Source organism: Phascolarctos cinereus, unplaced genomic scaffold, assembly GCF_003287225.1.
Source record: "Phascolarctos cinereus isolate Bilbo 61053 unplaced genomic scaffold, phaCin_HiC Scaffold_726;HRSCAF=1367, whole genome shotgun sequence".
NCBI lineage: Eukaryota > Metazoa > Chordata > Mammalia > Diprotodontia > Phascolarctidae > Phascolarctos > Phascolarctos cinereus.
The window spans coordinates 314,104,420-314,131,495 of record NW_027556098.1 but is presented as its reverse complement, the minus strand read 5'-3'; the positions used below and the strand labels follow the sequence as shown (position 1 = coordinate 314,131,495).

Below are 27,076 nucleotides of genomic sequence, written 5' to 3'. Positions count from 1 at the left end.
CTATACTGCCGCCCTACCTCATTATCGCCATCCTGGCCTCCTCATTAACTGTGTTCTAGACTGAAGACATATGTACACTCCCTACATCTATCTTGTCAAACCAGGCATTGACTGGTGGCAGACGTTGTCCCTGATTGCTAGTTAACTTAGTGACGTAGGCCTGAAACCACGCCTCTGTGTACCCTACCAGCTCTGACATTTTGTGACTTTAAGAGGTAAATTAATACTGGAAATGTGACTTTTTTCATTATTATCCATCTCTGTCTCCATCTGCTTCCAGTTATCAGCTTGCTTTGAATTTTGACTGCCTGCCCTTTACCTCTTGTGAAATGGAGGCCAGAGGGCGTAGCTGTCTTGGCTTAAGCTTTAGCTTTTCTTTGGGCCTGCGGGGCTCAGTCAGACGCCCTAGGACTCACCTGTTAGCCTTTTCCCATTATTTCCTTGTAGAATGCCTATTTTGGGTTTGTCACCAGCTGTTTTTATTTCTAGACATAGCCATCATCTTTCCTCAGATTTTAAGATCTGCTTCTCCTGGTTTTTATCTTCATAAAATGTTAAAGTTAGGAGGGACTTTAGCGATAGGTAGGCTAGGGGATAGAGGCAGGGGCCTGCAGTCAGGAAGACTCCTCTTCCTGGCTTCAGATCCAGCCCAGACTCTTACTAGCTGTGTGACTCTGGGCAAATCACTTAACTCTGTATCTTTGTCAAGAAAACCCCAAAAGGGGCCACAAAGAGTCAGATGTTATGGAAACGACTGAACAACAACAAAATGATGTATCGGGAAGAACATTTAATTTGGAGTCAGGGGACCTAGGTTTAGTTCTCATATCTGAAAATTACTAGCTATAAGACCTTGGGAAAGTCACTTTCCTTTTCTGGGCCTCATTTTCTCCTCTGTAAAATGAGAGGCTGAAATCTAGATGATGTCTGAGGTTCCCTTATACCTCTAAATCCTGGGATGAAGGCCATTAGTTCTCAAACTTTTTGGACTCGGGATCCCTTTGTACGTTTTTTTGGGGGGCAGTTGGGGTTAAGTGACTTGCCCAGGGTCACACAGCTAGTAAGTGTTAAGTGTTTGGTCTGAGGGCAGATTTGAACTCAAGTTCTCCTGACTTCAGGGCCAGTGCTCTATCCACTTCGCCACTTAGCTGTCCCCTCCCTTTACATTCTTAAAAATGATTGAGGACCCCAGAGAGTTTTTGTTTATGGGGTTTACAGCTATTCATATTTAGTATATTAAAAATGAAAACTGATAAATTTTAAAATAGTTATTAAATCATTTCAGAATAATAATAGTGAGCCCATTACAATGTTAACATAACTTTTTTTTCATGTGAAAAACAACTGTTTTCCAAAACAAAAAATATTTAGTAAGAAATGTCATTATTTTACATATTTTTGCAAATCTCTTTAATGTCTGGCTTAATTGAAGACAGAAGGATTCTCATATCTACATCTGCATTCATTCTGTTGTTCTGTGGTGTTTTGGTTGAAGTATATGAAGAAAATCCAGCCTTTTTACACACCTGTAGTTGGAAAAGAGAAGAGTGTCTTAATACATAACAACTTAGTATCATTATGACAATAGTTTTGACCTTGCAGATTCCCTGAATCTCCAGGGTTCCACAGGCCATTCTTTGGGAACCACTGATCTAGGTCCATTAGTTAATTGAGGAGAATTTTTGTCCAGAGATGGGAAGGATAGCCTTCGAGGTCTCATGAAGAGTGGAGCTTCAGATCTTCTGATGGGAAATGCCATGCTCTTTCTGTTGTACTACCATTCTGGCAAGGTGGGGAAACTTATTTCCCTAGTTTTTCCAAATGGCTTAGAGGTGATAATAATATTTAATAATAATCACTTGTATTTGCATAGTGGTTAAAGCTTTTATCAAGCACTTGAAAGTATCTCTTTTGAGTCTCTCAACAGTGTGAGATAGGTGCTCTTATTCCCCCTGGGAGATTAATGAGCACCTAGTAAGTGTCTGAGGTAGAATTGAACCCAGGACTTTGTGACTCCAGTCCTTTCTGATGCAAAGTCTAATGTTCTGTCCGCCATATCAGGTGACAATAGTAGTAGTACATATTTATAAGAAAGCATCATAGTATAGTAGAAATAGAACAGGATTTGGGATCAGAAGACCTGATCTGGAATTTAGATAATCTCTGTTTCTCTTTTTCATCTTAATTTTCCCCTTGGTAAAATGAGAGAAGTGGTAATAGATCTTTGTAAGGCATCTTCCACCTCCAAAATCCACAATCATCCTCTTTCAAAAAACTACACTGTGAGTTTTTAGCCAAATGGCTTCTTTTTTTTTTTTAAAACAAACACCAGTTTTTTTCATGTACTGTATATAGATTGAAAATAAGTTTCATAGGGACAGGTAGGTGGCGCAGTGGATAGAGCACCGGCCCTGGATTCAGGAGGACCTGAGTTCAAATGTGGCCTCAGACACATAACAATTACTAGCTGTGTGACCCTGGGCAAGTCACTTAACCCCATTGTCTAGCGCCCCCCCCCCAATGAATTTCATGAAGACAATTAAAGGGGTACTTGTCTAATTGTTACCAAACCAATTCACACATTTCCTGTGTTCTTCTAAAGAATCAAAGAAGAAGCTTTGGATGTACTTAATTATTTGCCATTAAATGGTCAACACAGAGAATTAATCCCACTTTGAAGGGCTTTTGACTGTGAACTAGAGGATCTGATTAGCTCAACAGGTGGGAATCTAAGGACCTTTGTTAATGGTCCACTGGTGAGGCTTAGATGCTCAAACTCTTTTACTCCCCCTAGTGGGGACAACTGAATGTTCACAGAGGTAGATGCTTAGTATAATTGCATTCAGGAAGGGCCCTTAGAACATGAGTTAAAGCTAGTAGGGCTTGGAGAGCATAGAATATCCTAGCCAGAAAGGATCTGAGGACATAGAATGTCAGCATTAGACTGGACCTTAGATATTATCTATTCCAGTTTCTTCATTACATGGAGGAGGAAATGAAGGCCCAAAGAGGGGGAAGGAAGCAACTTGCCAAGTACCACAAAATTTACCCATGTCTCCTGAATCCTGGTCCAGTGTGCTTTGTATTAGACCATATTACTTTGTTCTGTAATTTGTGTTTTGTTTTTCTTAAAAGAAGCAGCATCCCAGGTTTTCCTCTCTCTAGCAGCTCTCTACAGATTGACCCAGCAACCTATCCTTGGAACAAACATGTCTTTAGTGCCTACTGTTGTGTGTCCTCCAGTCTGTGCTATGCTGGGAAATTTGCTTGTACAATTGGGACCCCGTAGATATACAGACCATCCTATCTTCATAGTGTAGCAGTTCCCAAGGGAAAAGAATGGCTTTTTCCCTGTCTTGCCTCCCCTTTTCGGGAGGGTTTTTGTCATTTTTCCTCCTTTACTACACTTTTCCCCCTCCCCTGCCACGCCCATTTAGGTGGAGTTATATGTTTCCTCCTGTTTCCTTTGTCCTGCTGTCATAAATATGCAAACTTCTGTACAAATTGTGAACTCCACATTCATGTTCATTTCTCTTGTGATATACCTAATTTTCACTAAGTTTCATGAAGTTATGATTGCATGTTGACAAGTGGAAGATGATATAGAGTAGAAAGAGTCAGGAAACTTGGGTTCATACTTTAGCTGTAACTTTTACTAGCTATACAACCATGGTTAAGTTATATAGATTCATTGAGTTCCTGTTTCCAGTCTCCAAAAAAGGAAATAATAATATCTGAATGGCCAACTTCACAATGTTGTGAGAAAAATGTTTTGTAAACCTTAAAGAACTATAGAATTTGGAGTTATATTAAGCCATAGTCCCTGTTTTTAGGAGATCAGTGTAGTAAGAGGGCTAAAATATGAATACCAAGAACTAAGATAGAATATACTAAGAGTGTAGGATAGGTACACATAAAGTCCTATTGGCAGTGTTGGGAGTCAGAGGTAGAGAGATTACATCTGGCTAGGAAGATCAGGGATGGCTCTCTTGAAGAAATAGCACCTTAATTGGTCTTTAAATGATGGGTAGGATGTTGATAGCTAAAGATGGGAGCCTTATGTAGCATCACACCTAGCCCTGTGCTCCACTTTTTAGTCAAATTTACTTACCTGCTGATCCCTGTGTAAGACATTCAATCTCTTCTTTATGTGTCTTTTTATGGGCTGTTTCTCATGGTTGGGATCTATTCCCTCCTTGTCTTTGCCTTGTAGAATCCTTAGCTTTCTTCAAAATTCATTTTAAATATCACTTCCCAGAAGAAGCTCATCCTTTTCCTTCCAGGTATTAATATCTTCTCATGGAAATTATATTATCTTTAATATGTATACATTTTGTATTTAACTTCTGGGTATATAGTGTTTCTTCCCAAAATTACGTAAGCTCCTTAGAAGGGCAGGGACTGTGTAATTTTTGCCTGTGTATACCCTGTAAGCAAAGTGCTTTCTCTGTCTCCCCTGTAGGCTTATCATTTATGCCATGGGTTTTTATTTTTTTATTTTTTAAGCTTTTATTTAGTATTTTATTTTTCCCCAGTTACATGTAAACATTTTTAACATTTGTTTTTAAAACTTTGAGTTCCAAATTCTCTCTTCCTCCCTTACAACTCTCACCCATTGAGAAAGCATGCAGTTCGATATAGGTTATACATGTGTAGTCATGCAAAACATATTTAAAATAGTCATGCTGTGGAAGAAAACATACACAAGGGAAAAAACTCAAGAAAAATAAAGTTAAAAAAAAGTATGCTTCAATCTGTATTCAGACACCATCAGTTCTTTCTCTGGGGTTGGATAGTATTTTTCATCATAAGTCCTTTGGAGTTGTCTTCAATCGTTGTGTTGCTGAGAAAAGCTAAGTCATTCACAGCTGATCATCTTACAATGTGGCTGTGACTTTGTACACAATACATTTCACTTTGCATTAGCCCATTGTGCCATGTTTCTTAACCTTGGATGTTTTCTAAGACTCCTGCCTCCAATCCCTGCAATCTCTCTCCATAACCTCATCAGCTTCTGTTGATTCAATTATCTCTATACAGATAATTCCTATATATCCAGCCCCAATCTCTCCCTTGAGTTTCGATCCTACATCACTACTTACCTGTTGGACATTTTCAATTGAATGTCCAGGAGGCATCTCAAACTCTGGATAGCCAAAATGGAACTCATTACTTTTCCCCCCTCATCTCTTCCAAAATTCCTTATTTCTGTCAAAGGCAGCACCATCCTTTCAGTCTTCTAGGTCATAATCTCGCCATTATCATTGAGTCCTCACTCTCTCTCACCCCATACATCAATGAGATGCCAAATCTTGCTGTTTCTCCCTCTACAGCACTCTCTCTCTCTCTCTCTCTCTCTCTCTCTCTCTCTCTCTCTCTCTTTTTTTATAGGCAGTTGGGGTTAAGTGACTTGCCTAGGGTCACACAGCTAGTAAGTGTCAAGTGTTTGGTCTGAGGCCGGATTTGAATTCAGGTCCTCCTGACTTCAGGGACTGACTATGCCACCTAGCTGCCCTGCTCTACATCTCTTGTATCCAATTCCTTTCTATTCACACTGCTTCTGTCGTAGTCAGACCCTCCTTACTTCTTGTCTACATTATTGCAACAGCCTCATCACTTGTCTCCTTTTCTTAAGTCTCTCCCTACTCCAGTCCATTCTTGATACCAGGGGTGGGAAACCTACAGCCTCGAGGCTACATGTGGCCTTCTAGGTCCTCAAGTCCTTTGACTAAATCCAAACTTCACAGAACAAATCCCCTTAATAAAAGGATTTGTTCTGCAAAACTTGGACTCAGTCAAAGAGCTGCACTTGAGGACCTAGAAGGCCACTTGAGGTCACAGGTTCCCCACCCCTGCTCCACACTGTTGCCAGGTACTATTTCTTGATCATACTACTGCCCTGCTAAATCAACTCTGATGTCTCCCTGTTTCCTCTGGGATTTAATATAAATTTCTCTATTTAATTTTTCATAACCTGGCTCAATCCTGTCTTTGCATTGCAACTCCTCCTGCACATACACATTGCAATTCAACAAAACTGGCTTTCTGTCTGTTCCTAACCTATGATACTCTTCCCATTTCTATGTGTTTGTACTGGCTAGCCTGTATGCCTAGAATGTATTGCTGCTTCATTTTGGCCTCCCAGAATCCTTCTCTTCTTTATATGAGAAGCTTTTCCTAGTGTCCGCCCTACTTTGTATTCAACTACTTTGTATTTATTTGTATTTCTTTTCTGTCTTATTTATATAATAAATGCTTAATAAGCATATAATACATATGTAGAAATATTTAATAAATACTCGTTGACTGAATGGCACAGTGTTAGTATTTAATAAAAGTTCATTGAATGAACAAAGTATTGGGGAGGGGATGGCATATAACATTCTAGGCAGAGAGATTAGTGTGAGCAAAGAATTGAGAAATACCAGGCTATTTAGCTGATATAGAAAATGATGTGGAAGAGATGAGGCTGGAAGAGGAAGATGGGCCAGACCATCAAGGGCCTCAAATACTCCTGGTGGGGATAGTCTGTCTTTTTCTGTGTGGGCCATGGGGAGCCATGACAGATTCTTGAGAAGAGGAAGGACATCGTCCTGACTGAGCTTTAGGAAGATGATTCCAGTCCAGTATGCAGAAGAATGGATGAGGAAAGATGGGAAGTTGTTACGAATCTTTTTGTTGCAATTGTTAGGGCAAGAGGAGATGAGATCTGGACTTAGCTGGGAGTCATGGAGATGGATAAGAAGGAAGCAGAAAGAATGCCTGGTTTAGTTACTCAGGAGATTTGTTGGAGGACTTAGTGGTAATGCAGACTACAGAGAAATTAACCAAAGAATTATTAAACTTAGATGAATAGGTGTGGGATCAAGTTGTCATATCTGGTTAAAAATACTCTCCCTTGTAGCTCTTTTTGTCTTGTCTAATAAATAATGGCCATGATTCATTATCAGGTATAAAGTCAGATCTTAGAGAGAAGTCCTGATGTGAAAGGATGGGCAACGTGATGGGATAGACAAAGCCCTGAGCTGGGAGGTAGAAGAACTTTGTGTCTGATTTGGGTATATCCTTTCCCTTCCCTGTGCCCTAATTCTTCATTTCTGTAGTTCTTAGAAGTTCACCACACACTTTTCCCTAGAGCAAATGCATGAGGTAGGCAATAACAGCTAGTTTCACCACATTTACTGTGGAAACTGAGATTGTGATAGGGGAAAGAGCTTGCTAGTGTATTGGAGCCAGGATTCAAACCCATGTCTCCTGACTTCAAGGCTGGTGATCTTCATGGTAAGGACTTAATAAATGTTTTATTGATGTCATTGTCATTCCTCAGGGGTTACGGTCCTTACCTTGGCTCTTACAGAGGCTCAGGCATGGATCTCTTAAAGGTTCCGAAACTTGGATGATAATCCATGTGATCAAATTGTCACGTGAGGTTATAAATGCTCTCTTTTGCAGTGCTTTTTGTCTTGAATAATAAATAACAGGGCATAGTGCAGTTATATCATCAGATGTTATGGTAAGACCTTACAAAGGGAGCTGCAATGTCAGAAAATGGGCAGCATGGTTTACTGAAAAAAAAGACCTGAGTGGGGTTGAAGTCAGAGGACCTGGGTTGAGATTCTGGCTTTGTTGGTGACTGTCTTTCTGACTTTGGATGAGACTCTCCAGGTCTCACCTCTCTTATTTGTAAAATGGACTATAATTTCTTGGGCCCCATTCAGCTCTAAATCTTATAATCCTATTTAACAGACCCTATCTCACAAGGCTGTTATGAGGAGAATACTTTGTAAACTTTAAATGTTCTAGAAATATAGGATACCCCAAACATCTTAGTGAATTTTTAAGCTATTGTTGAGACTTTTGGGACAGCCTTTATTGTTTGCCGAGTTAGAAGACATGGCTTTGAATCGGGGGTTCTGACCCAAGTTGTATGACTTTGGACAAATAACTTGTTTCTGAGCCTTACTTTTCTTCATCTTTAAATAAAATATTTGTCTCTCACTACTACTCATGTTACAGATTTGTTGGGAAGAAAGCGTTTGTAAGGTTTAAAAAATATTGAAACATAAGTTGTTGACATTGCTGTAATAAGAGAGTGAGCGTGAAAGGGTTTTGTAAACTGTGTAGTGAGTACTCATAAATAAGATTGTGATTGTTTTTAGGACATTTGATCAAAATACCCAACCTGGTTTCTTTCTTTCCCCTCTAGGGTCTTCAGTCTTCCACAATGAACCCTGTTTACAGCCCCGTCCAACCTGGGGCTCCCTATGGCAACCCCAAGACCATGGCCTACACAGGTAAGTATTCTTAGCAATGACTTTCATGGAGGAAAATGATTTCTGTAATAAGCTCAAGGACTCTCTCCGTCTTTTCTCCCCTACCTCTAATCTTGTATGTCCAACTACCTTTCAGACATCTCACTCTGGATGTCCAGTAGACATCTTAAACTCAACATGTCCAAAACCAAACTCATTGTATTCCCCCCTATACTCTTCCCCCCCCTCTTGTTTTCCAAAGTGCAGCCACGATGTCTTTCTTTCACTCTCCCTTTCTGTCTCTTGAGGTTGCTAAAGTCATAGCTCCTAGCCTTTACCCTCCTGGACCCTTCATGGAGCTGAACCCTAGCAGAGCATGGAGGAACTGTGAAGACAGATTTTTGTTCTGAGCTTTATGGAAAACACTATATTGTTCACTTAGCAAAATGATACCGTTATTATTTGGCCTGAAGTGTATTTTACCTATTCTCTGACTCCCTTTTTATTAGTAATTTAGTATTAGGATCTGTTGGGAGCCATGTAGGAACTTTGGAATGGCTCCTGGTGTCCATACAGGGGCTAAGTCCCTTCTTTCAACTATACTGCAGGAGGATCAGTCTTCCCATTTAGGAATAGTGATGCTTCAAACTTATTAAGGTAATCACAACTGACATTCATATGGCACTTTAAAGTTTCCAAAATACTTTACATGTATTATCATGTCATGTAGGTACTCTAGGTATTATCCCTATTTTATAAATAGGAAACTAGGGCTCAATGAGATTAAGTGACTTGATCGTGATCCCACAGCTAATAAAGCATCAGTCAGGATTTGAACCCAAGTCTTCCTGAGCCATTCTTTGTTCACTGTGCCATGCTGCAAAAGACATCTTTTATTTCTGCTCACAAAGACCTTGGCCCCCTCTGCCTGGAGTTGAATGCCCTAGGGTCTCTGTGGGAAGGCAGCTGCATTTCTATATATTTCAGTGTATTTCTTTTGTAGCAACATCCCTGCTACATCTGGAGGTCAGGACTTTGTTTTCCATTTTTGAATTTTCTTGACATCTTGTGGAGCTCTTTCCCCTCCAAGAGCAGAGTTGTTAATGGTTTCTTGGCTCAGCACCTTAATCAGGAGTTGCTACCCACACTACCTATTTATTTTCCTCTTTTCCTTATTGGGTGATCTCTCACTTCATGGATGCTGATCCACATCATCTTCCCTTGGAAGTCAGCTGCTTTCTCTTCAGAGGATATAGCGTTCTTCTCTGGGAAGAGCCTCAAACCAATAGGTTTGAGTGACCCTTCTTCCTATTTCCTCTTCTTTGATGTCCTTCCATTCTTCAAATCCTTCTTCTTTGTGTTTGCATTGAAGCCCTTCTGTTATGCTCCTTTTACCTTCTTTCCTGGACTTAGACTTTTTTATATTTTGAGCATAGGTAGTAATTATTTAGCCATGGCAGAAAGATAATTTTGCAAATTCTTCAGGTCACTATAAAATTTCCGTGCTTTCTGCAAACAAGTTCTTCAGTTGTTAATCATTCTGCCTCTTCCCACTCCAGTCCTTCCTTCTTCCAGTTACCAAGGTGATTTTCCTAAAATACAGGTCTGATCATGTGACACCCCTAACCCCCAAGTAGATTCCAGTGGCTCCTCTTTACCTCTAGGGATCAAGTATAAAATTCCCTTTGGCCTTTAAAGCTTTTCATAACCTGACGCCTTCTTACCTTTCTAATCTTCTTACTTTTCTCCCCTCCATGGGTACTACAGTGTAGCTATATTAGCTTACTTTCTTTTGATTACAAAGGATGCTTCATCACCCATTTCTCTGCCTTTGCATTTGGCCAACCTCAGTTCCTGGGATGCACTCCCTCCTCACCTTTGCCTCTTAGCATCCCTTGTTTCCTTCAAAATTCAGCTTAAGTGGTACCTTCTACATGAAATTTCTCCTTATCTCCCCAGCTTCTAGTGCCCCCTCCCCCAAATTACCTTGTATTTATTTTTTACGTATTTATATGAACTGGATGTCTTCCTTAATATGATGTAAGCTCCTTGCAGGTAGATTGTTTCTTTTCTTTTCTTTTTTTTTTTGTCTTTATCCTTAGTTCCAGATGAATAGCAATAAATGCTTGTTGGTTGATTAAAAACATACACAACAGTTGATAGAATTGTAGGGCTGAAAAGGCCCTCAGAGACTGTGTAGTTCAACTTCCCTCCCAGTACAAGAAACCTTTTTATAGCCTTTCCCACAGTGTGTCATCTAACTTCTGCTTAGACATTTTAAGAAATAGGAAACTCACTACTTATTGACATAGCAAATTTCATTGTTCAGCCACTTTTTGTTAGGAAAAATACTCATGTGAGGTATCAGTAGTAGTACTAGTAAGTCATTGAATATCCATACTTTGCTGTGTGATCTTGAAGAATTCTTTTTCCTGTTCTGGATGTAAATTTCCCCTTCTAGCTCTGATATTTTGTGTTTAATGTTTTAACGTTGTGTGTTATATTTTCTAGGGACTCTTCTAGGTCTGACATTTTATGTTTCAAACAAAAAGACAAATCTTTGGATTGGCAAAAAACCCCTCTTTTCTGAACCTGTGATATCATGATGACCTAGGGTGGCAGATTTTTTTCTTTTCTTCTTCTCTTCCTAGCCTTTTTACCAAATTCAGGGTACATTCTAAGGTGGTTTTATCCTGGCTTTCATCAGTTGAGATTTATGGCCGACCAGCCCAAATCCTTTATTTGCCTTGTCATTACCTAAGGTGGTAGATGGGGATTCACTTCAGTTCAGGAGAGGATTTATTAGGCATACTCTACATAGTGTTAGGGGTAGATACATTGATGAATTTTTTCCCACTGCAGTATTGTATTGAGTTTTGCTAGGTAAGTTATTCTTGGCTGTAAGTCCATATCCTTTGCCTTTAGGAATATCCTATTCCAAGCTCTCTACTCCTTTATAGTAGTGGCCGCTAAATCACAGGTGATCATGATGATGGCTCCTCAGTACTTGAATTCTTTCATTCTGGCTGCTGGTGGTATTTTTCCCTTGACCTGGAAGCTCTGGCTTTTGGCTATGATGTTCCTGGGAGTTTTCATTTGAAGTTTCAGGAGGTGACCAGTGGATTCTTTCTATTTCCATTTTGCACTTTGGTTGTAAGAGATCTGGACAGTTTTCTTCATTGAAAAGGCTGAAAAAATAGAAGAAAATGTACAGTATCTTTTAGGAAAAACAACTGACCTAAAAAACAGATCAAGGAGAAAAAATGTAGAAATCACTGGACTCTTTGAAAGCCATGATAAAAAAAAAAAGAGAGCCCAGATACCATATTTCAAGAAATCTTTTTTATTTTTTTGGGGTGAGGCATTTGGGGTTAAATGACTTGCTCAGAGTCACACAGCTAGTGAGTTTTATGTGTCTGAGGCCAGATTTGAACTTAGGTTCTTCTGACTCCAGAGCTGGTTTGCTAGCCACTGTACCATCTAGCTGCCCTATATTTCAAGAAATCTTAAAAGAAAAAATGGCCAGGGGTTATTTTAAGAGATAGAAGTTGGAGTGGAAGGGATGTTTTAGACGGAATGCTTAGCTTCAGCATGAGCAAACAGCTAAAAGCTGGAATCTTGGATGAATGAAATGACTTATGATCGTCTCTTAAATTATAATGTATCAACCAAAATAACCATTGTTTCTGTGCTAGTGTGAAAAATGAACCATATGAAAACAGTTTTACTCTTCCACATGACTCTTGAGTTTTAAGGTAGGCATCCTTGAGATATTGAATGTTAGCTCAAGAAAGGACTTAGAATATAGAATGCCAGTTCTTGATAGGCCTGAAGGACTTAGAATGTTAGCACTTTGGTGTTCTGTCTCCTCATTTTCAAAGGAGACTTGTTGAGAATTACTGTGATAGTTTAAAAGAACGTCTGGTTTTCTAGGTCATACATTGTCAGGCTCTCTTTGTCCCTCCTCTTGCCTGTACTTCCTGCCCTTTAAGGAATTTTCTATGCTTGAAACCTTTCACACTAGACTCTTCCGTGCTCCAGTTAACTTGCCAGTTGGCACCTCCCTTCTAGTAACATCAGAAATGGGAAATCAATCAGTTAGACACACTACAGACACTGCCCCTTTCTGTAAAACATCTGCCTTCGGCAACATTAGTGAACAGCCCTGGAGGGACAACCCAGGTGTCCTTTCACCGAATTAGAATGAATAATGAGAGCCTGGCATAACCTGGGTGCCAGGTCAGGAGGTTCACCTATTGGTACATCATCAATCCCTCCTTCACTTCTTTGCTGGGGCCTTAAGATCATTTCACCTCAACTACCCTTTGCTGACTGAATGGCAAATGTATCCTTGACTCTTTGGTGACTGTAATTCCGACGGATCCTTGCCTCCCTCCTCAAGCCCCTGCAAGTTAGGCATTGTAATACTTTCCATTTTGTTACTTTAACCATCCCAAGGGACAAGCCTATTACTTTTAGCATTTGCTAGACACTTTTTATCTTCTGTGGAGACCTCTGAGCCCCCCCAAAGCAGCTGTAACAAGCAGGGACAATTACATAGCAGGACCAGAATGTCCTTTTCTAGAACAAGGCTGTGCATGAATTACTGCTAGTAGTCGCTATCATTTTACAGACTTTTGTTTCAACAGTGCTTTCATATTTGTCATCTCATTTAATCTTTGCAACAAATCTGAGACGGGTAGTCAAGTAGACAGGTATGCAAGTATTACTAACTGGCCAAATCTCTCCACTTCTCTGGGGCTCAATTTCCTCATCTGTAAAGCAGTATTAATACCATTCTCCTTGGCTTGTTATGTATAATTTAGAAACTGAGGTACTTAACAAATGTCAAGGATTAACTCTTATCATCCTCATTTCATAGACTCGTAGACTTAGAGCTACAAAGAGATGATGATCTAGCCCAAATCTCATTTTGTAGATGAGAAAATTGATGCCCAACACATGGCAACATAGTGGCAGAACTTAGGCTAGACTGTTTGTTTCTGGAGTCCCGGGCCAGTGCTCATCGGAAAAGTAAAGTGACTGGGACTTGAACAACCATCTTCCAACTTCATGTCCTGGGCTGTTTCACTTACATCATGCTCTCTCTCTTTCACTGGCTGCCCCCCATTCCTGGAATTTGCCCCCCCCATCTCTGCTTTCTGGTTTCCTTGAAGTCCCAGCTAAAATCCTGGCCTCTACAGGAAGCCTTTCCTGATCTCCATTAATGCTAGTGCCTTCTCTCTGTTGGTTATTTCCTATTTATTGTGTACTTAGCTTGTTTGTGCAGTTGTTTTGTGTGTTGTCTTCCCCTTTAGACTATGAGCTCCTTGAGAACAGGGACTTTTTTTTGTCTTTCTACGTATTGCCAGAACTTAGCAGAGTGCCTGGAACCTAGTAGGTGCTTAATAAATATTTATTGACTGACTGATGTCCAGTGTCTATGTTGTAGAGGTTCTAGATTCTTAGAGATCATCTAGTCCAGCTCATACTTGACTTAGAATCTACACTGCAGTGTCTTGATAAATGGTCCATCTTCCCTCTATCTGAAGACCTCAAGTACTTACTGCCTCCTGTGGTGGCTCATTCATTTTTATATAAATTGACTTGTTATGAAGTTTCCCCTCACATTAAGCCTCATTCACCTCACTGTCACTTTCCCCACTGCACCTGGTTCTGCCCTTTGGAGCCAAACAGATTAAGGCTCATCCTTCTCCCACATTACAGCTCTTGAAATATTTGAAGACAGCTATTTAATCTTATAAGCAGCTCTAGTCACTAGTATAGCTAAATAATTATTTATCATAAATTAGACCAAATAGCACATTCGGATTAAAAAAAAAGACAGCTATCAGGTCACCACCATGTTTTCTCCTGCTAAACAGAGCTAGATCCTTCACACAGTGCTTATGTCTCATGATCTTGAGATTGCTGACCGTCCTGATGACATTCCTGTGTGTCTTCTTTAGGGAGGAGAGAAGAAGAGAATCATGGTGTTATGGGCTCATAAACTTGAAGAGCAGGAGATCTGGGTCTGGACGATGGCCACAACACTTAAAATCTGTGACTGTGGGCAAGCCAGTTTCCATTTCTTAGCCTCAGTTTCCTCTTGTATAAAAAGGAGTTCATAATCCCTGTAAGATTTGGTAAATATACAAATGGGAGCTGTTGTCCTAAATGTATAAATTTAGACCTTTTTTTGAGAAGACAATGGACCTACTAGACAGATTTTAGCCCTGAGAAAAATAAAAAAGCTTTGGAAAACTATGGTCATTTTCACAGTGCCTAAGTAAACTCAGAAGAGGTCCTTTCTGACTGACCCCAGTGCCAAAAAAGGTTGGTGGCAGTGGTGGTAGAAATCTGTGAAGACTGAAGTTAGACGTGAGAGTTGTAACAAAATGCAAAGGCCATGAGGAACCTGGGAGAGGAAGGAGAAGAAGCATCAGATCAGTCACTGCTAATTCCTCCCCTGGTCAGCAAGGCTCTGCCAGAATGAGTGGCAGTAATGCCTCCGACTTTCGCAACAGTTGCCCACAGGGGTTCCAGAACTAAACATTATCCTAAAAGACCTTTTGCAAAATTGTTTCGGACCATCTATTAATATGACCTACGGGCTGGCAATGGGGCTAGTTAGCAATAGCTTTTCCCCAGTTCATAACCTTGAAGAAGTTTAGATATTTTAAGTTACTGTGTGCATTTCACCCTATTGCTGAGAGGGAAAGATGGGCCTTTACTTTAATGAGAAGTTAACAGTTAGTAAAAGAGCTTTGCAAAGAGGCTCACTTTTTTGAGACTAATGTGCTTTAGTACAGCTGCCTCCGAAGAGCTAAAAATGAGCATCACACAGAGGGCCTGGAGAGGCACATGGTGGGTGTAAGCAGACAGCAACATGTCACTGGAAGGCAGCTCTGAAGCACAGGAGTAAAGGATGTCATGGAGGGATGACAGGTGGACATCTAGAGTGCTCCCTTGGTGCCTTGGCTATGTGAGGAGACAGTAAGGAAGGCTTTCAGCACACTGGGTTCACCCTCTCTGGGAAATTTTTGGAAGGATAAGAACAAGAGTCACACACGATAGGTGGGAATGGATGATTTGTGATGGAGTGTGCTTCATGGAAAGAAGCTCCAGAATCAATGAGATCATTCAATCACTTGAATATTGAGTATTGAGAGGGAGCCTACACTGTCCCCCAAAGGGGCTTGTTAACATGATACAAGAGAAAGTAGGAAGAAATAGAGGAAAATTTCTCTCTTATTAGAAATGGTTCTGAAGGTATCACTGTCCAGGCACAGGCAAAAGGACTGTTTTTTGGGTTTTTTTTTTTGCAAAACAGTTACGGTTAAGTGACTTGCCTGGGGTCACACAGCTAGTAACTGTCAAGTGTCTGGTCTGAGACTGGATTTGAACTCAGGTCCTCCTGCCTCCAGGGCTGGTGCTCTATCCACTGCACCACCTAGCTGCCCTAGGACTAGGGGGGTCCTAGTTCTAGGTTGGGAGGAAGAGTGAATTAAGGCCCTAACATTCAGAGTTGACCCATAGGGTAATGTCATTGGAGAATGTGTTCAAGCAGAAGTGGGATGCCACCCTTCTCAGGGAGATAGTAACCTCACCAAGAATGCCCTGGAGAAAGAAAACAAAATGAAAACATGAAAACAAGTGTTAGACTTGAAGTCAGGACACTGGGGTAAAATTCTACGCCACAGCAGTAAAAGGATAGTGTGTATGCCTTTAGAAGGGAAGAATTGTTCTCACTGAAAGGCAGAATCCAAGAGTTAAAAAGGACTGGCCTTGTGGTTCAACAGATGTGTAAATGAGAATCCTTTTCCCAACCTCCTGAGAAGTGGCCACTGAGCCTTGGCTTATGAGTCTTGAAGGAGGTCTTCTGTGGCATTCTGAGGCCCTGCTTTCGCTGTCCTGGTCACCCACCAGCCTGCTAACCTCAAGGAATCAGCTAGCCTTGTTTCTTTTTTAACAGTGGGACTAGCCTGGTAGAGAGAATGTGATTAACATACTGTTAATAAGCTTTATAATAAGAACTCATTCATGTAGCATATTAAATATTTTGTAAAGTGCTTTATGTAAATTTGATTGTGAAGTAGGTGCTATTCTTATCCCCATTTTATGAATGAGACATTTGGGGCTTAGGTTAATTGACCTGCTTAGGGTCACATACCTAGTGCCTGTCTGAGAAAGGATTGAAGTCTCTCAGCCTAGAATACACACCTTCTTCCTGCTTTCTTATAAGATTTTAACCAGAGTTGAATCTTGTAAGACTCATTTCAATTCTACCTTCAATATGAGCCTTTTCCTCATCACTGCTAGTGCCTCCCCACAAGTTACATTTATCTTTTATTTATATATCTGTATATGTATGCATATATGCATATTTTCTGCAATAAGTCAGTCAAATAAGCATTTAGTAAGCACTTACTGTGTGCCAGACATTGTGCCAAGCCCTGGGCATATAAAGAATGACAGTATCTGCTGTCAAGGAACCCAGTCAAAGTCTAATTGGGGTTACAACATGCAGATGAATATGTACAAGCAAGATGCTTACAAAATAAATTGGAGACAATTGACAAGGGGAAGGAAATACTATTAGACTATAAACTCGAGAGAAGAGATTGTTGTGTATTTCTTTGTCTTCCCAAATGCTGGGCACAGTGCCAACCGCTTTGTAAGTGCTAAGTTAGTGCTCATTGACTGAACCAGTTGGAGGTCTACTCTGTGTTTGTAAATAAATATATAAAATGTATATATGTATGTGTTATGTGTATGTGTGTGTGTGTGTATGAATATGATGGCTAGGCGGTACAGTGGATAGATCACTGGACTTGGAATCAGAGACTCATCCTCATGAATTCAAATCTGACCTCAAACTCTTACTAGCTATGTCATCCTGGGCAGATCACTTAATCCTCTTTGCCTCAGTTCTTCATCTGTAAAATTAGCTAGAGAAGGAAATGGCAAATTACTTCAGTATTTTTGTCAAGAAAACCCCAAATGGTGTCATGAAGAGTCAAAGATGACTTAAAAAAGACTAAACAACATACATGTGTGTGTATATGTGTGTGTGTGTGTTCGTATATATCTAGTTATTGATTTGTTGTTTCCCCAGTTAGAAGCTCCTTGAGATTCGGGAGCTATTTTTGCCTTTCTTTGTGTACCCAGCACTTAGCACAATGCCTGATACAGAGCAGGCACTATATAAAGTGTTTATTGACTGACTGGCTAGACATGTGGCAGAAGATACTACAGGCAGGCAGATTTTGTATTAGAACTGGTTTGGATTAATGGACCCAAAGAGTAGTCAGTCATTAAGTAGTTAATGTCAACTTAAAGAGGTGTTCTTTAGTGGAGAACTAAAGGGGAATCGTCCACGATATTGTACTCTTTTGTTCCACTTTAAGAGTTTTTTGAAGATTCTATTTTTTCATTTCTGTTTGTTTTTGTTTATAGTAAAAATTTTTGTAATGCTTTATGGTTTAAAAACTTTTTCTCATAAAATCTCTGTGAGGCATATGGTGCAAGTATTGTTATCCTAGTTTGACAGATGAGGGGTTTCAGTATATAGTGATTTAGGGAATACCTACTTTGAAGAGATCATGAAACCATTGGCATGTGGTGCTGTTAGGTAAGTCTTTTCTTTTAGACAAGAATTTAGTACTTTTTGTTAACTAGGAATGAAGTGAACTGGATTCTTCCTCCTTCTGTGACCTTTGGCAAGTTGCTTCCCACTTCTCAGTTTTCCCCTCTGTAAAATGGGCTGAATAATTCTTGCCTTTTCTCCTTTTTTCTTTTCCAGATAGGATATGAGGCACCATTGAGATCATTGTTGTGAAAATATTTTGAAAACTGTTAACTTCCATACTCCTCTTGTGATAGATTATTATCAATTTGTTCATTTATTCAGTGAACAGTTATCTTCTTTGCTCAGTGCTACATGGGTACATACAGATTAATCCACCCTTTATACTCCAGAAGCTTGGACTAGTAAGGAAAAATAAGATCGAAACATAAATCTGCTGAATTTTTTGAGTAAAGGAGTAATTTGGCCAGAGCTATGTATAAATTACTTTTATAAAGGACAAATCACTGAAGCCTTCCTGGAAGAAACATATTTTAGCTGAGCCTCAAAGACTCTTATACTCTTGAAGAAAAGAGAATAGACTTAACACCAGTTTCATTGTCTAAGATCACTTCCAGCTCAAAGATTCTATCCTACTTGCTCTTATATCCAGAAATACAGCTTCCATCCACATCCCTCACCCTTTGACCATCCTTAATCATCCTTTGATGAATCTGTACATAGTTTCACTCCTTTTATTTCTTCCCATTAGTCATTTTGCATTCATCCCTCAGATATTTCTGCTTTGGCTTTTCTGACCTCTACTATTTGAGTCTTTTTAAAGTTGTAGTCACTAACAAAAAGGGACACAGCATCTCTGACCCTGTCACTCCAACTCTGGCCCTCAAGAGCTTTGTGATCCTGGCCAGGTCACCAAACATTTCTCACTGTTAGGGTATGCCTCTCTAAAAGGAGGATGCTATTACTTTAGTGCCTACCTCATAGGGCTCTTGTGAAGAAAGTATTTAACAAACCTTAAATCATTTTAGCAATATGAATTATTGCTGGCTTATTTTTTGTCTTTGAGTCCCTAATGCCATGCACATTGTGTGCTGAAACTTATTAAATATTTGTTGAATTAAATTGATTAAGTACTGGCAGTCAGATTCCTTTATATAATGATTCTTTTCTGTCCCCTCTTCAGGTGTTTAAACTTAATTCCATGTTGGGTTTTTTTCTTGTTTTCTTTATCTGTTTACAGATTTTAATCTGTGGCAGTGTTCATCTTAGAGATTTGTGCTTATGAGGCTGTAGAAATCATTACAAGGGTTCTGAAAAATGTATGTGTCAGGGGGAAACCACCAGTGTCAATGACGTGGTTGAGTTAACTTTTTGTATATAACTGTGATTATAGTTGGTTATTCTGCAGCTCCACCAGCTAATGATATCTAGTGATAGGAGATGCTCGACACAGCCTTCTGTTGCCCTTCCTCTCTGCCAGTTTTGCATAAGAAGCTGATGTTAGGCAGCAGGATGAGGGTATTTAGGCTTCACTGCTGCTCTAGAAACGTTGATGTCATGCTTAAGATGTCAGTATTCACTCATGTTGGGAAAACTCAAATGGCTGGCAAAAATAGTGTGCTTCACATGGTCTCTCTTGTTTGAGGTCTAAGATACGATTGCTTGAAAATTGCTTGGCTGATGGAAAGCACTTGAATTTAAGTGTTCAAATCAGGTTTTCTTTATGTGTCTTCTCACCTGGATAGAAAGCTGAAAATCTATAGCCCTTGGTGCTATTGCATCCACAAAGTTACACTTTTTTCCTTTCTCTGAAATCTGTACTTTGCCCCCCAGTAAGTTGGAGAGAAATGTATTTATTTGTTTTAACTTAATTAAAAAAATTGAATTAACTGTTTTTCTTCTTTTCTCCTTATCCCCTACCCTCTTCTCTAGAAAAAAAAGAAAAAGAAGGAGAAAACTCTGGTAACAAATAAGCATAGATAAGCAAAACAGATTCTGAGGAGAAACTTTTTTTTTGGCATTGCCAATGTGCATTGCCTCCTGTATGTTTCATACTGGAATCCAGAGATAGTCACAGGAGGTCAAGAGCAAGGTAATTAAGCTTTGGAAGGAAGTTTCAGTCTTGTTGAGGAGGTATAATGGCTGTCGTCTTCTCCCTTATTAATGGATGAGTGTAGGGATTAAGACAACTTCTACATTCTAGGAAGATTGTTGACAAATTGGAACACATTCAGAGAGAGTTGGCCAAGTTTTGAGAGAAATGGAAATACTGCCAAATAAATGAATGAATAAATGAATATATGTGTGTATATATACATATACATATATACATGTACATGTGTGTACACATATATGCATGCATATACACATACATACATATACACATATGAATTGGTTGAAGAAACTGGGAATGTGTAGCCTGGAGAAAAGAAGATGTGGTGTGGGATATTATCATTATCTTCAAATATATAAAGGACTGGCATGGGGAGGAAGAATTAGGCTGGTTTTGCCTGGCTCCAGACGGTAAACCTAGGGATGGTGGGAAGAAAATTGCACAGGCAGATTTTAGACCAACATAAGGATAAGTTTCCCCAAATTTAGAGCTGTCTAAAGATATAATAGGCTGTCTTTGAAAAGTAGTGGGTTGCTACTTGCTAGAGAGGTCTTCAACAGAGCATGAATGACTGCTTATCAGGAATGATGTTGAGGGAATTCCTGCACAAAACTAGGTTCAACTAGCTGCTTTTGGAGGTCCCTTGCAAGTCTGACATTCTGTGACTTAGGAATGTTATGATGAGATTTCACATTGTACATTCCTTTTGGTTTAGAAAGTACTTTTATGACAATCCTCTGAGGATAGAAGTAGAACAAGAGTTACCTCATCCCCCCTTGGGTTTTTGTGACACAGCTTTCTCCTAGCTCACCTTCTACTTGTTAGACATCTCCTTCTTGTCTCCATGACTGGGTCATCAGCCACATCATGCCCCCTAATTGTGGATGTTCTGTCCTGGGCTCTCTTCTCCCTTTATACTCACTCTTTTAGTAACCTGATCAGCTCCCATAGGTTTAACGTTTTTGTATAGGTGACTACTCCATCTACAGTCTCTCCTCTGAGCTTTAGTCTGAGCTTTATTATCAACTGCTTGGGATGTCCTGGAGACATAAACTTATCTTTCCTCCCCATATCTTCTTCCAAATATTCCTAATTCTGTCAACCTGAGGCAGACAGTCTGTCAGAGGTGTTAAACACGCACCTGCATGTGGCCCTCAACACACCAGAGTGCTTTTGAATCAGATTAAAATGTAATTAGAAAATATTAAACAAAATAAATAAAAATGCAATAAAATGTAATGTTCATGTGTGATTTTCTAAGTCATTATGTGGCCTGCAGGGTTTAATGGCCCCTGTTTCTAATTGAGTTTGTATCATTGAATTAATTGACTTCCACAAGTTCACATAGCTAGTAAGTGTCCAAAGCTGGATTTGTACTCGGGTCTTCCTAACTTTAGGCCCAGCACTCTATATTCACTACCACCTAACTGCCTGGCTAGGGGGCCCCGCAGCTGATGTGGAGGGAATAGTTGGGAAAAAGGATTGGACTTGCAACTGATCAGCTGTGGCAGGTGTGGGAGACTCATGTGTCAAAGACAACCCTGGAGAATCCAGACCTGAGAGAATGGAAGGAAGAGAAAGTAGGTTTAAGGGGAAAGATGGTATATTCAGTATGACATATATTATGTTTGAGATGCATGTGGGGCACTCAAGTATAGGACTAGGAGCTGTAGGATGAGTGGTGATGGCCACAAGAGGAAAGAATAGGGAGAAGGTAGGAACGTTTCAAAAATAAGCTTGACAGGAGTTGATGCCTGATGGAGTTCTCCTTTGGAATCTTTTCAGCGGGAGTTCTATCTCACTGCTTGTATGCCGTGCTAGTCGCTGTGTGTAAGGAAGGCAAAAAGCGCATTGTCCTTGTCACTTCAGTGCCTTGTCCCTGGGAACTGGGGCATCATTAGCATTCCAAGGAAAGGCTGGCTTCTGCAGCTGTAGTTGGCAATGAAACAGAGCCGATGTAAGTGACTTAATTCTGAGCTGCCTTGGGCCATGCATTTCAGATCCTGTCTTTTTATTACATAATCCATTTTGAAGCCTATAAACATTTGAAAGACTAGAAGTGACCTTCAGGAAATCTCTAAAGTAAATCTAGATTCCAAACCTGAAAATCCCTAACTACTTGCATTTTACTTGATACTTGGATAGATTGATAATTTCTTCACTGTGGGAACTCTACCATATTGAAACCCCTCCATGCTTTTTTCATCCTGTATGTTTTATTTCAGTGTCATTCCATGATCTACCATAGAGGATCTGCCTGGTGTGCTGGAGGTCTTCCTTTGGCTCTTTTGATATTTCTTGCATCCCTTGCTCAGAATGTGCATTGGTTATCCCTCTTAATTCTGTGACCTTGAGCAAGTTACTTCCTTCCCTCAGCCTCAGTGACATTATCTGTAAGATGAGAAGATTGGAGTGGATGATATAAGGTTAGGGGCCCTTGTAGCTCTGGTTACTCTGTGTGACTCACTATATGACCAGCTTGTCTCTCCTCTTTTTATGCATATCCTGGATGCTGTCTTTTTTTCTTTAATATTACTTTTCATAGACAGATCATCTTTGGTAACATTATTTATACTTAGCATGTTTTTTTAGAGAGTATTGCATTAATTTTTCTTCCACATTTTTTCTTTTTTATTGTGACCTTAAGTGTCACCAATGAAAACAAATACTTAAGTATACACAGAATCTAAATGATGAACATGTTACAAACTATAAAGCTTTATGTATATTTTTGATGTATATGAAGTTTGAAAGTTAGTAACAGAATTGCTCTGTGTACCTTTCTGTGCTTTTTTATTTCCTTCGATGCATTCAAAAATGTTTTTTGATGCTTTCCTCCCTCCATATCTATCACCAATGTCCCCCATTCGCTCCCTTCTCCCACCATAAGTGGAAGTCCTCTGTTGTCAGAATGCTTGTCTCATTCTGTGCCTCATTCTTTGCTAAAGAGTAGGAGACATGTTTTATTGGCAGTCTTTGGAAATCATGATCAGACACGGCTGTGGTCACAATTCTGAGGTCATTTGAAATGTGCATCCCTTCACATTAGCATTTTGCTCTTCCCCATGCACCTTGCCATCATGGAGCCTTTTGTTTTGAGTCTTTTGAGATAATTCACCACTATGTAGCATCATGAAGGTAATTCCTTTATACTACCGTATTTCGTTTAAACCTTACAACAAAGAAGCTGTATTATACTCATTTTACAGATGAGGATGCTGAGGTTTTTACCAGTTCTAATACTAGCACTCTCTCATTTTAGGTTTGATATTGGGATGAAATGAGGCACTCTCAAGTCATTGAATATTTAACAAAAGGAGGAAATGTTTTTGGTTGTCGGGGCAAGATGTGATAAAGCACATGGTTACTTTTATGGTCTTCAGAAATATACCTAGTGGGAAAGGCCTCGACTTACATGACTGGGACTTTTTATGCCTTTGGGTGGCCAGGAAGCTGTGTTGGGAAACCTGGGCCGATCAGGTCCCAGGACAAATTTGTCTCCTTTTAGGGACAGCGAGTCCCTGTTGAAGGAGGGAAGGAGTCCAGCTTGCAAGGAGTTGAAAAGTTAATGACAGGAGAGGAAGTGGAAGCAATGAGTATAAACAGTTTTTTCTCCCCTAGGAGTTTGTATGTAAAAGGGAGAAGAGGAATAGGATGATACTTTGAGGGTTAGGGTCAAATAAAAAATATTTGAGTGTGTGAGGCAGCCAGGAAGGAGCTAGAAGATAAGAAGAGATTGAAAATAAGAGGACAGGAATGATTTGGAGGTCAAGTTGCTAGGGGAGACGTTAGGGGATGGGATCAAAGGCACATATAAATGGAGGAGTTGGATTTGGTGAGGGGAGAGAGTACCTAGTCATCAGAAACCGGAGCAAGGAGAGAATGATGCTAAGGAGTTTTAAGGTGTTAAATAGGAGGGGAAAGGGCACTCATAGTAAATGACATTTTCTCAGTAAGTTATGAGAGAAGAGGTCTTCTTCTAAGAGGGAGGGGGTAGTGTGGGAGGCTGAAAAGAGAAGATAAGGTTTAGAACAGCTACTTGGGAGAAGTACGATGGAGAGTAAAAGGATTGCCTTGTGGTGATGAGAGGCTTGTTAAGATTAAATAACACCAATTTGTAGTGGACCCAGTTAGCATGCTTATGTGAATTCTTCCAGCACTGTTCAGTGACATATGAATAAGAGCAAAAAAAGCAGATGGGGGGAGTCTTATAATTCAGGGTATGAGTAGTAGAGGACAAAAAGGCGAGGAGGACTGTATCATTGAACTGGTTAACTACAGAGTTAAGATTAGAAAGTAAAATCAGAGTTAGGGTAATAGCCTGGGGAAAGCATTGAGGGATAGAAGGAATAGAGATCATGGTAAGGGTGAGCAGTAGGTTTAGGAGCCATGAGGAGAGAGTGAGGGCAGTGGAAGGGCGGGAGAGGGAGAGAGACTGAAGGATGGAGAGAAGGGGGAGAGGAAGAGAGGTTATAGTCACATAAAGGAAGTTGCAGAGTTTTTGATTAAGGAATAGAACACTTACAGGTGAAAAAGTGAGATCAAGTATGTGACCATCCTGTGTAGTTGAGGTACAATAAAGGTATAGGTTTGGGTAACTGAGGAGGTTTGTATATGTCATTCTCCATAACAGTGGTGAAACAGTTTTAATGAATTGGAGGAGAGGGGGAGAGAAGGGAATAAGTGTATATATGGCACCTACTCTGTGCTGGGCACAGTGCTAAGTGCTTTACAAATATCTCGTTTGATCCCCACAACAGCCCTGGGAGGTAGGTGCTGTTATTACCCCCATTTTACATTTGAGAAAACTGAGACGAAAAGAGAAGCTACATTTGAACTCAGGTCTTCCTAACTTCAGGCCCAGCATTCTGTTCACAGTGCCATATGGCTCCCTCTGTAAATAGTTTGCACATCTGTGTATATATGTATATATGTGTATAGATATAGGGATATAAGTAGAAATATGTATCTTACAGTTTTTTGCTGCACTTGATAATTGATTGTTGAACAAAATCATCTCTGTAATTGCATCTCCCAAGGGGTGTGATGGGACAAGAGCCTTTAGAGCTTCATTTTGGTTGAGAGCAAGATTTTTTCCTTTTTCTTATTTGTTTTCTTTGTTTTCCTTCCTTTTCCTTCCCTTCCCTCCTTCCTTCCTTCCTTCCTTCCTTCCTTCCTTCCTTCCTTCCTTCCTTCCTTCCTTCCTTCCTTCCTTCCTTCCTTCCTTCCTTCCTTCCTTTCTTCTCATCAAATGATAAACAGGAAGATCTCCTTTTTTCTATACCTCTAACATGGTTATGTGACTAAAGATGTAGTAGTCTGCTGTAGAGAATTATCTACAAAAGCGCATTTGTTCTCTTTTCATATTTTTATAGCATGTTGTTTGTTCAGTCATTTTACAGACATATCTGAATTTTTGTGACCCCATTTGAGATTTTTTTTTTGGATTTTCTTGATAAAGATACTGGAGTGGTCGGCCATTTCCTTCTCCAGGTCATTTTACAGATGAGGGAAACTGGGGCAAACAGGGTTAAGTGACTTGCTCAGGGTCACACAGTTAGGAAGTGTCTGAGGCCAGAGTAGATTTGAACTCAGGAAGTCTCATCTTCCTGGCTCCAGACTCAGCACTCTATCCACTGTGCTACCTAGTAGACCATTATTATAAAAGATTTTATAGAGATGAGAAACTAGCAATATTGGTCAACAGTTACTGATGTCTCTTCTTCAGTTACCATCTTTTGGTAATAATACAATCATGTTCTTTTCCTTTCTTTCAAAATTATCTTGTCTTTCAAATATCTTGAAAATAAATTTTTATGTGTTTTTACAATTATGTCACCTCCAGCACAGATTTCCACCCCATTTTGATTTGGTCACATCAGTTTTCTTATCTTCATCTTTTCCTTTCTTACTTAGTAATCTGAGACTGAGGTGTCTGATGAGGAGGGGGTCTTAAACCTTTTTTGTCATGGACACCTTTGGCAATCGGGTGAAACCTGTGGGCCCCTTCTCAGAATGTTTTTATATGCATAAAATAAAATGTGTAGGATTACAAAGGAAACCAATTATATTGAAATATAGTTGTCCATATATAGATTTATGCATATATAATTATTATTTTTAAAAAAAACAGTTTTATAGCTTTCCCTCTAAGAGCTTTTTCAGTTGGGCCTCAAGTCAGGCTTTCTGTAGGTTCATTTCCCATCAGTTGCATTTCTGTCTTTTAGACAATGTTATCTGGTCTCCTTCCCTGCCCCCCCCCTTTTAGGCAAAAAACCTATTTTTCTCCAGATATAAAAATCCTAAAGAAGCCCTCATCTCATATAGTGCTAACATGTGATTACACTTTAGGAAGGACATTGACAAAATGGAATGTTGTCCAGAAGAGAGCTAATCAGATTGGATTATATGGAGAGAACTTAGGGGAGAGACAGTTGAAGAAATCAGTTGTGTTTTTCCTTAAGAAATTAGAATATGAGGGTAGCTAGGTGGCGTAGTGGATAGAGCACCAGCCCTGAAGTCAGGAGGATCTAAGTTCAAATCTGGTCTCAGACACTTGACACTTACTAGCTGTGTGACCCTAGGCAAGTCACTTAACTCCAATTGCCTCATCAAAAAAAAAAGTTAGAATATAATTGCTGTCTTCCAGTATCAGAATGATTGTCAGATTTGGTAGTAAGAAGCTGTATATTGCCCAAGAAGATTGAATTAGGACCAGTGGTAATAGATTTCAGCTTAATAATAGGAACAAACTTCTGAATGGTTAGACCAACCACATTATGGAATGTACTTCTGTTACCTGTTATAGGTGATGTTCAAATGAAAGATGGATGAACCACTTTTAGGGGCATTGTTCCATATGACTTTTAAAGCCCCTTTTGATTATGAGACTCCATGATTCTGTCATTCTGTAATCCTATGAACTATATTTTTCAAAGAATATTTTTCCTAGGTTACAAGATGTGTAAATGTAAGACTATTGGATCCAGAGCTTGTAAAACTGTCAAAAAGAGCTGTGAGCAGAGGAAACCTGTTATTGCCTAGATGCTTATAATTCTAATTGATTATAGGCCATAATAAGATGTGTGCTAAAACGTGAAATATCAGACCTTTGAGCTAGTA

The 27,076-nt window shown here is 39.7% G+C and overlaps 1 protein-coding gene across 6 annotated transcripts in view; it reads left to right on the top strand.

Moving 5' to 3' along the window:
* FAM168A (family with sequence similarity 168 member A) overlaps positions 1–27,076 on the top strand; it is a 200,096-nt gene that overhangs the window by 84,816 nt on the left and 88,204 nt on the right. For all 6 annotated transcript variants that reach the window (XM_078156905.1, XM_078156903.1, XM_078156904.1 and 3 more), the window contains one exon: positions 8,207–8,294. In XM_078156905.1, the coding sequence (XP_078013031.1) occupies positions 8,207–8,294 (88 nt within the window). The remainder of the gene's footprint in view (positions 1–8,206; positions 8,295–27,076) is intronic.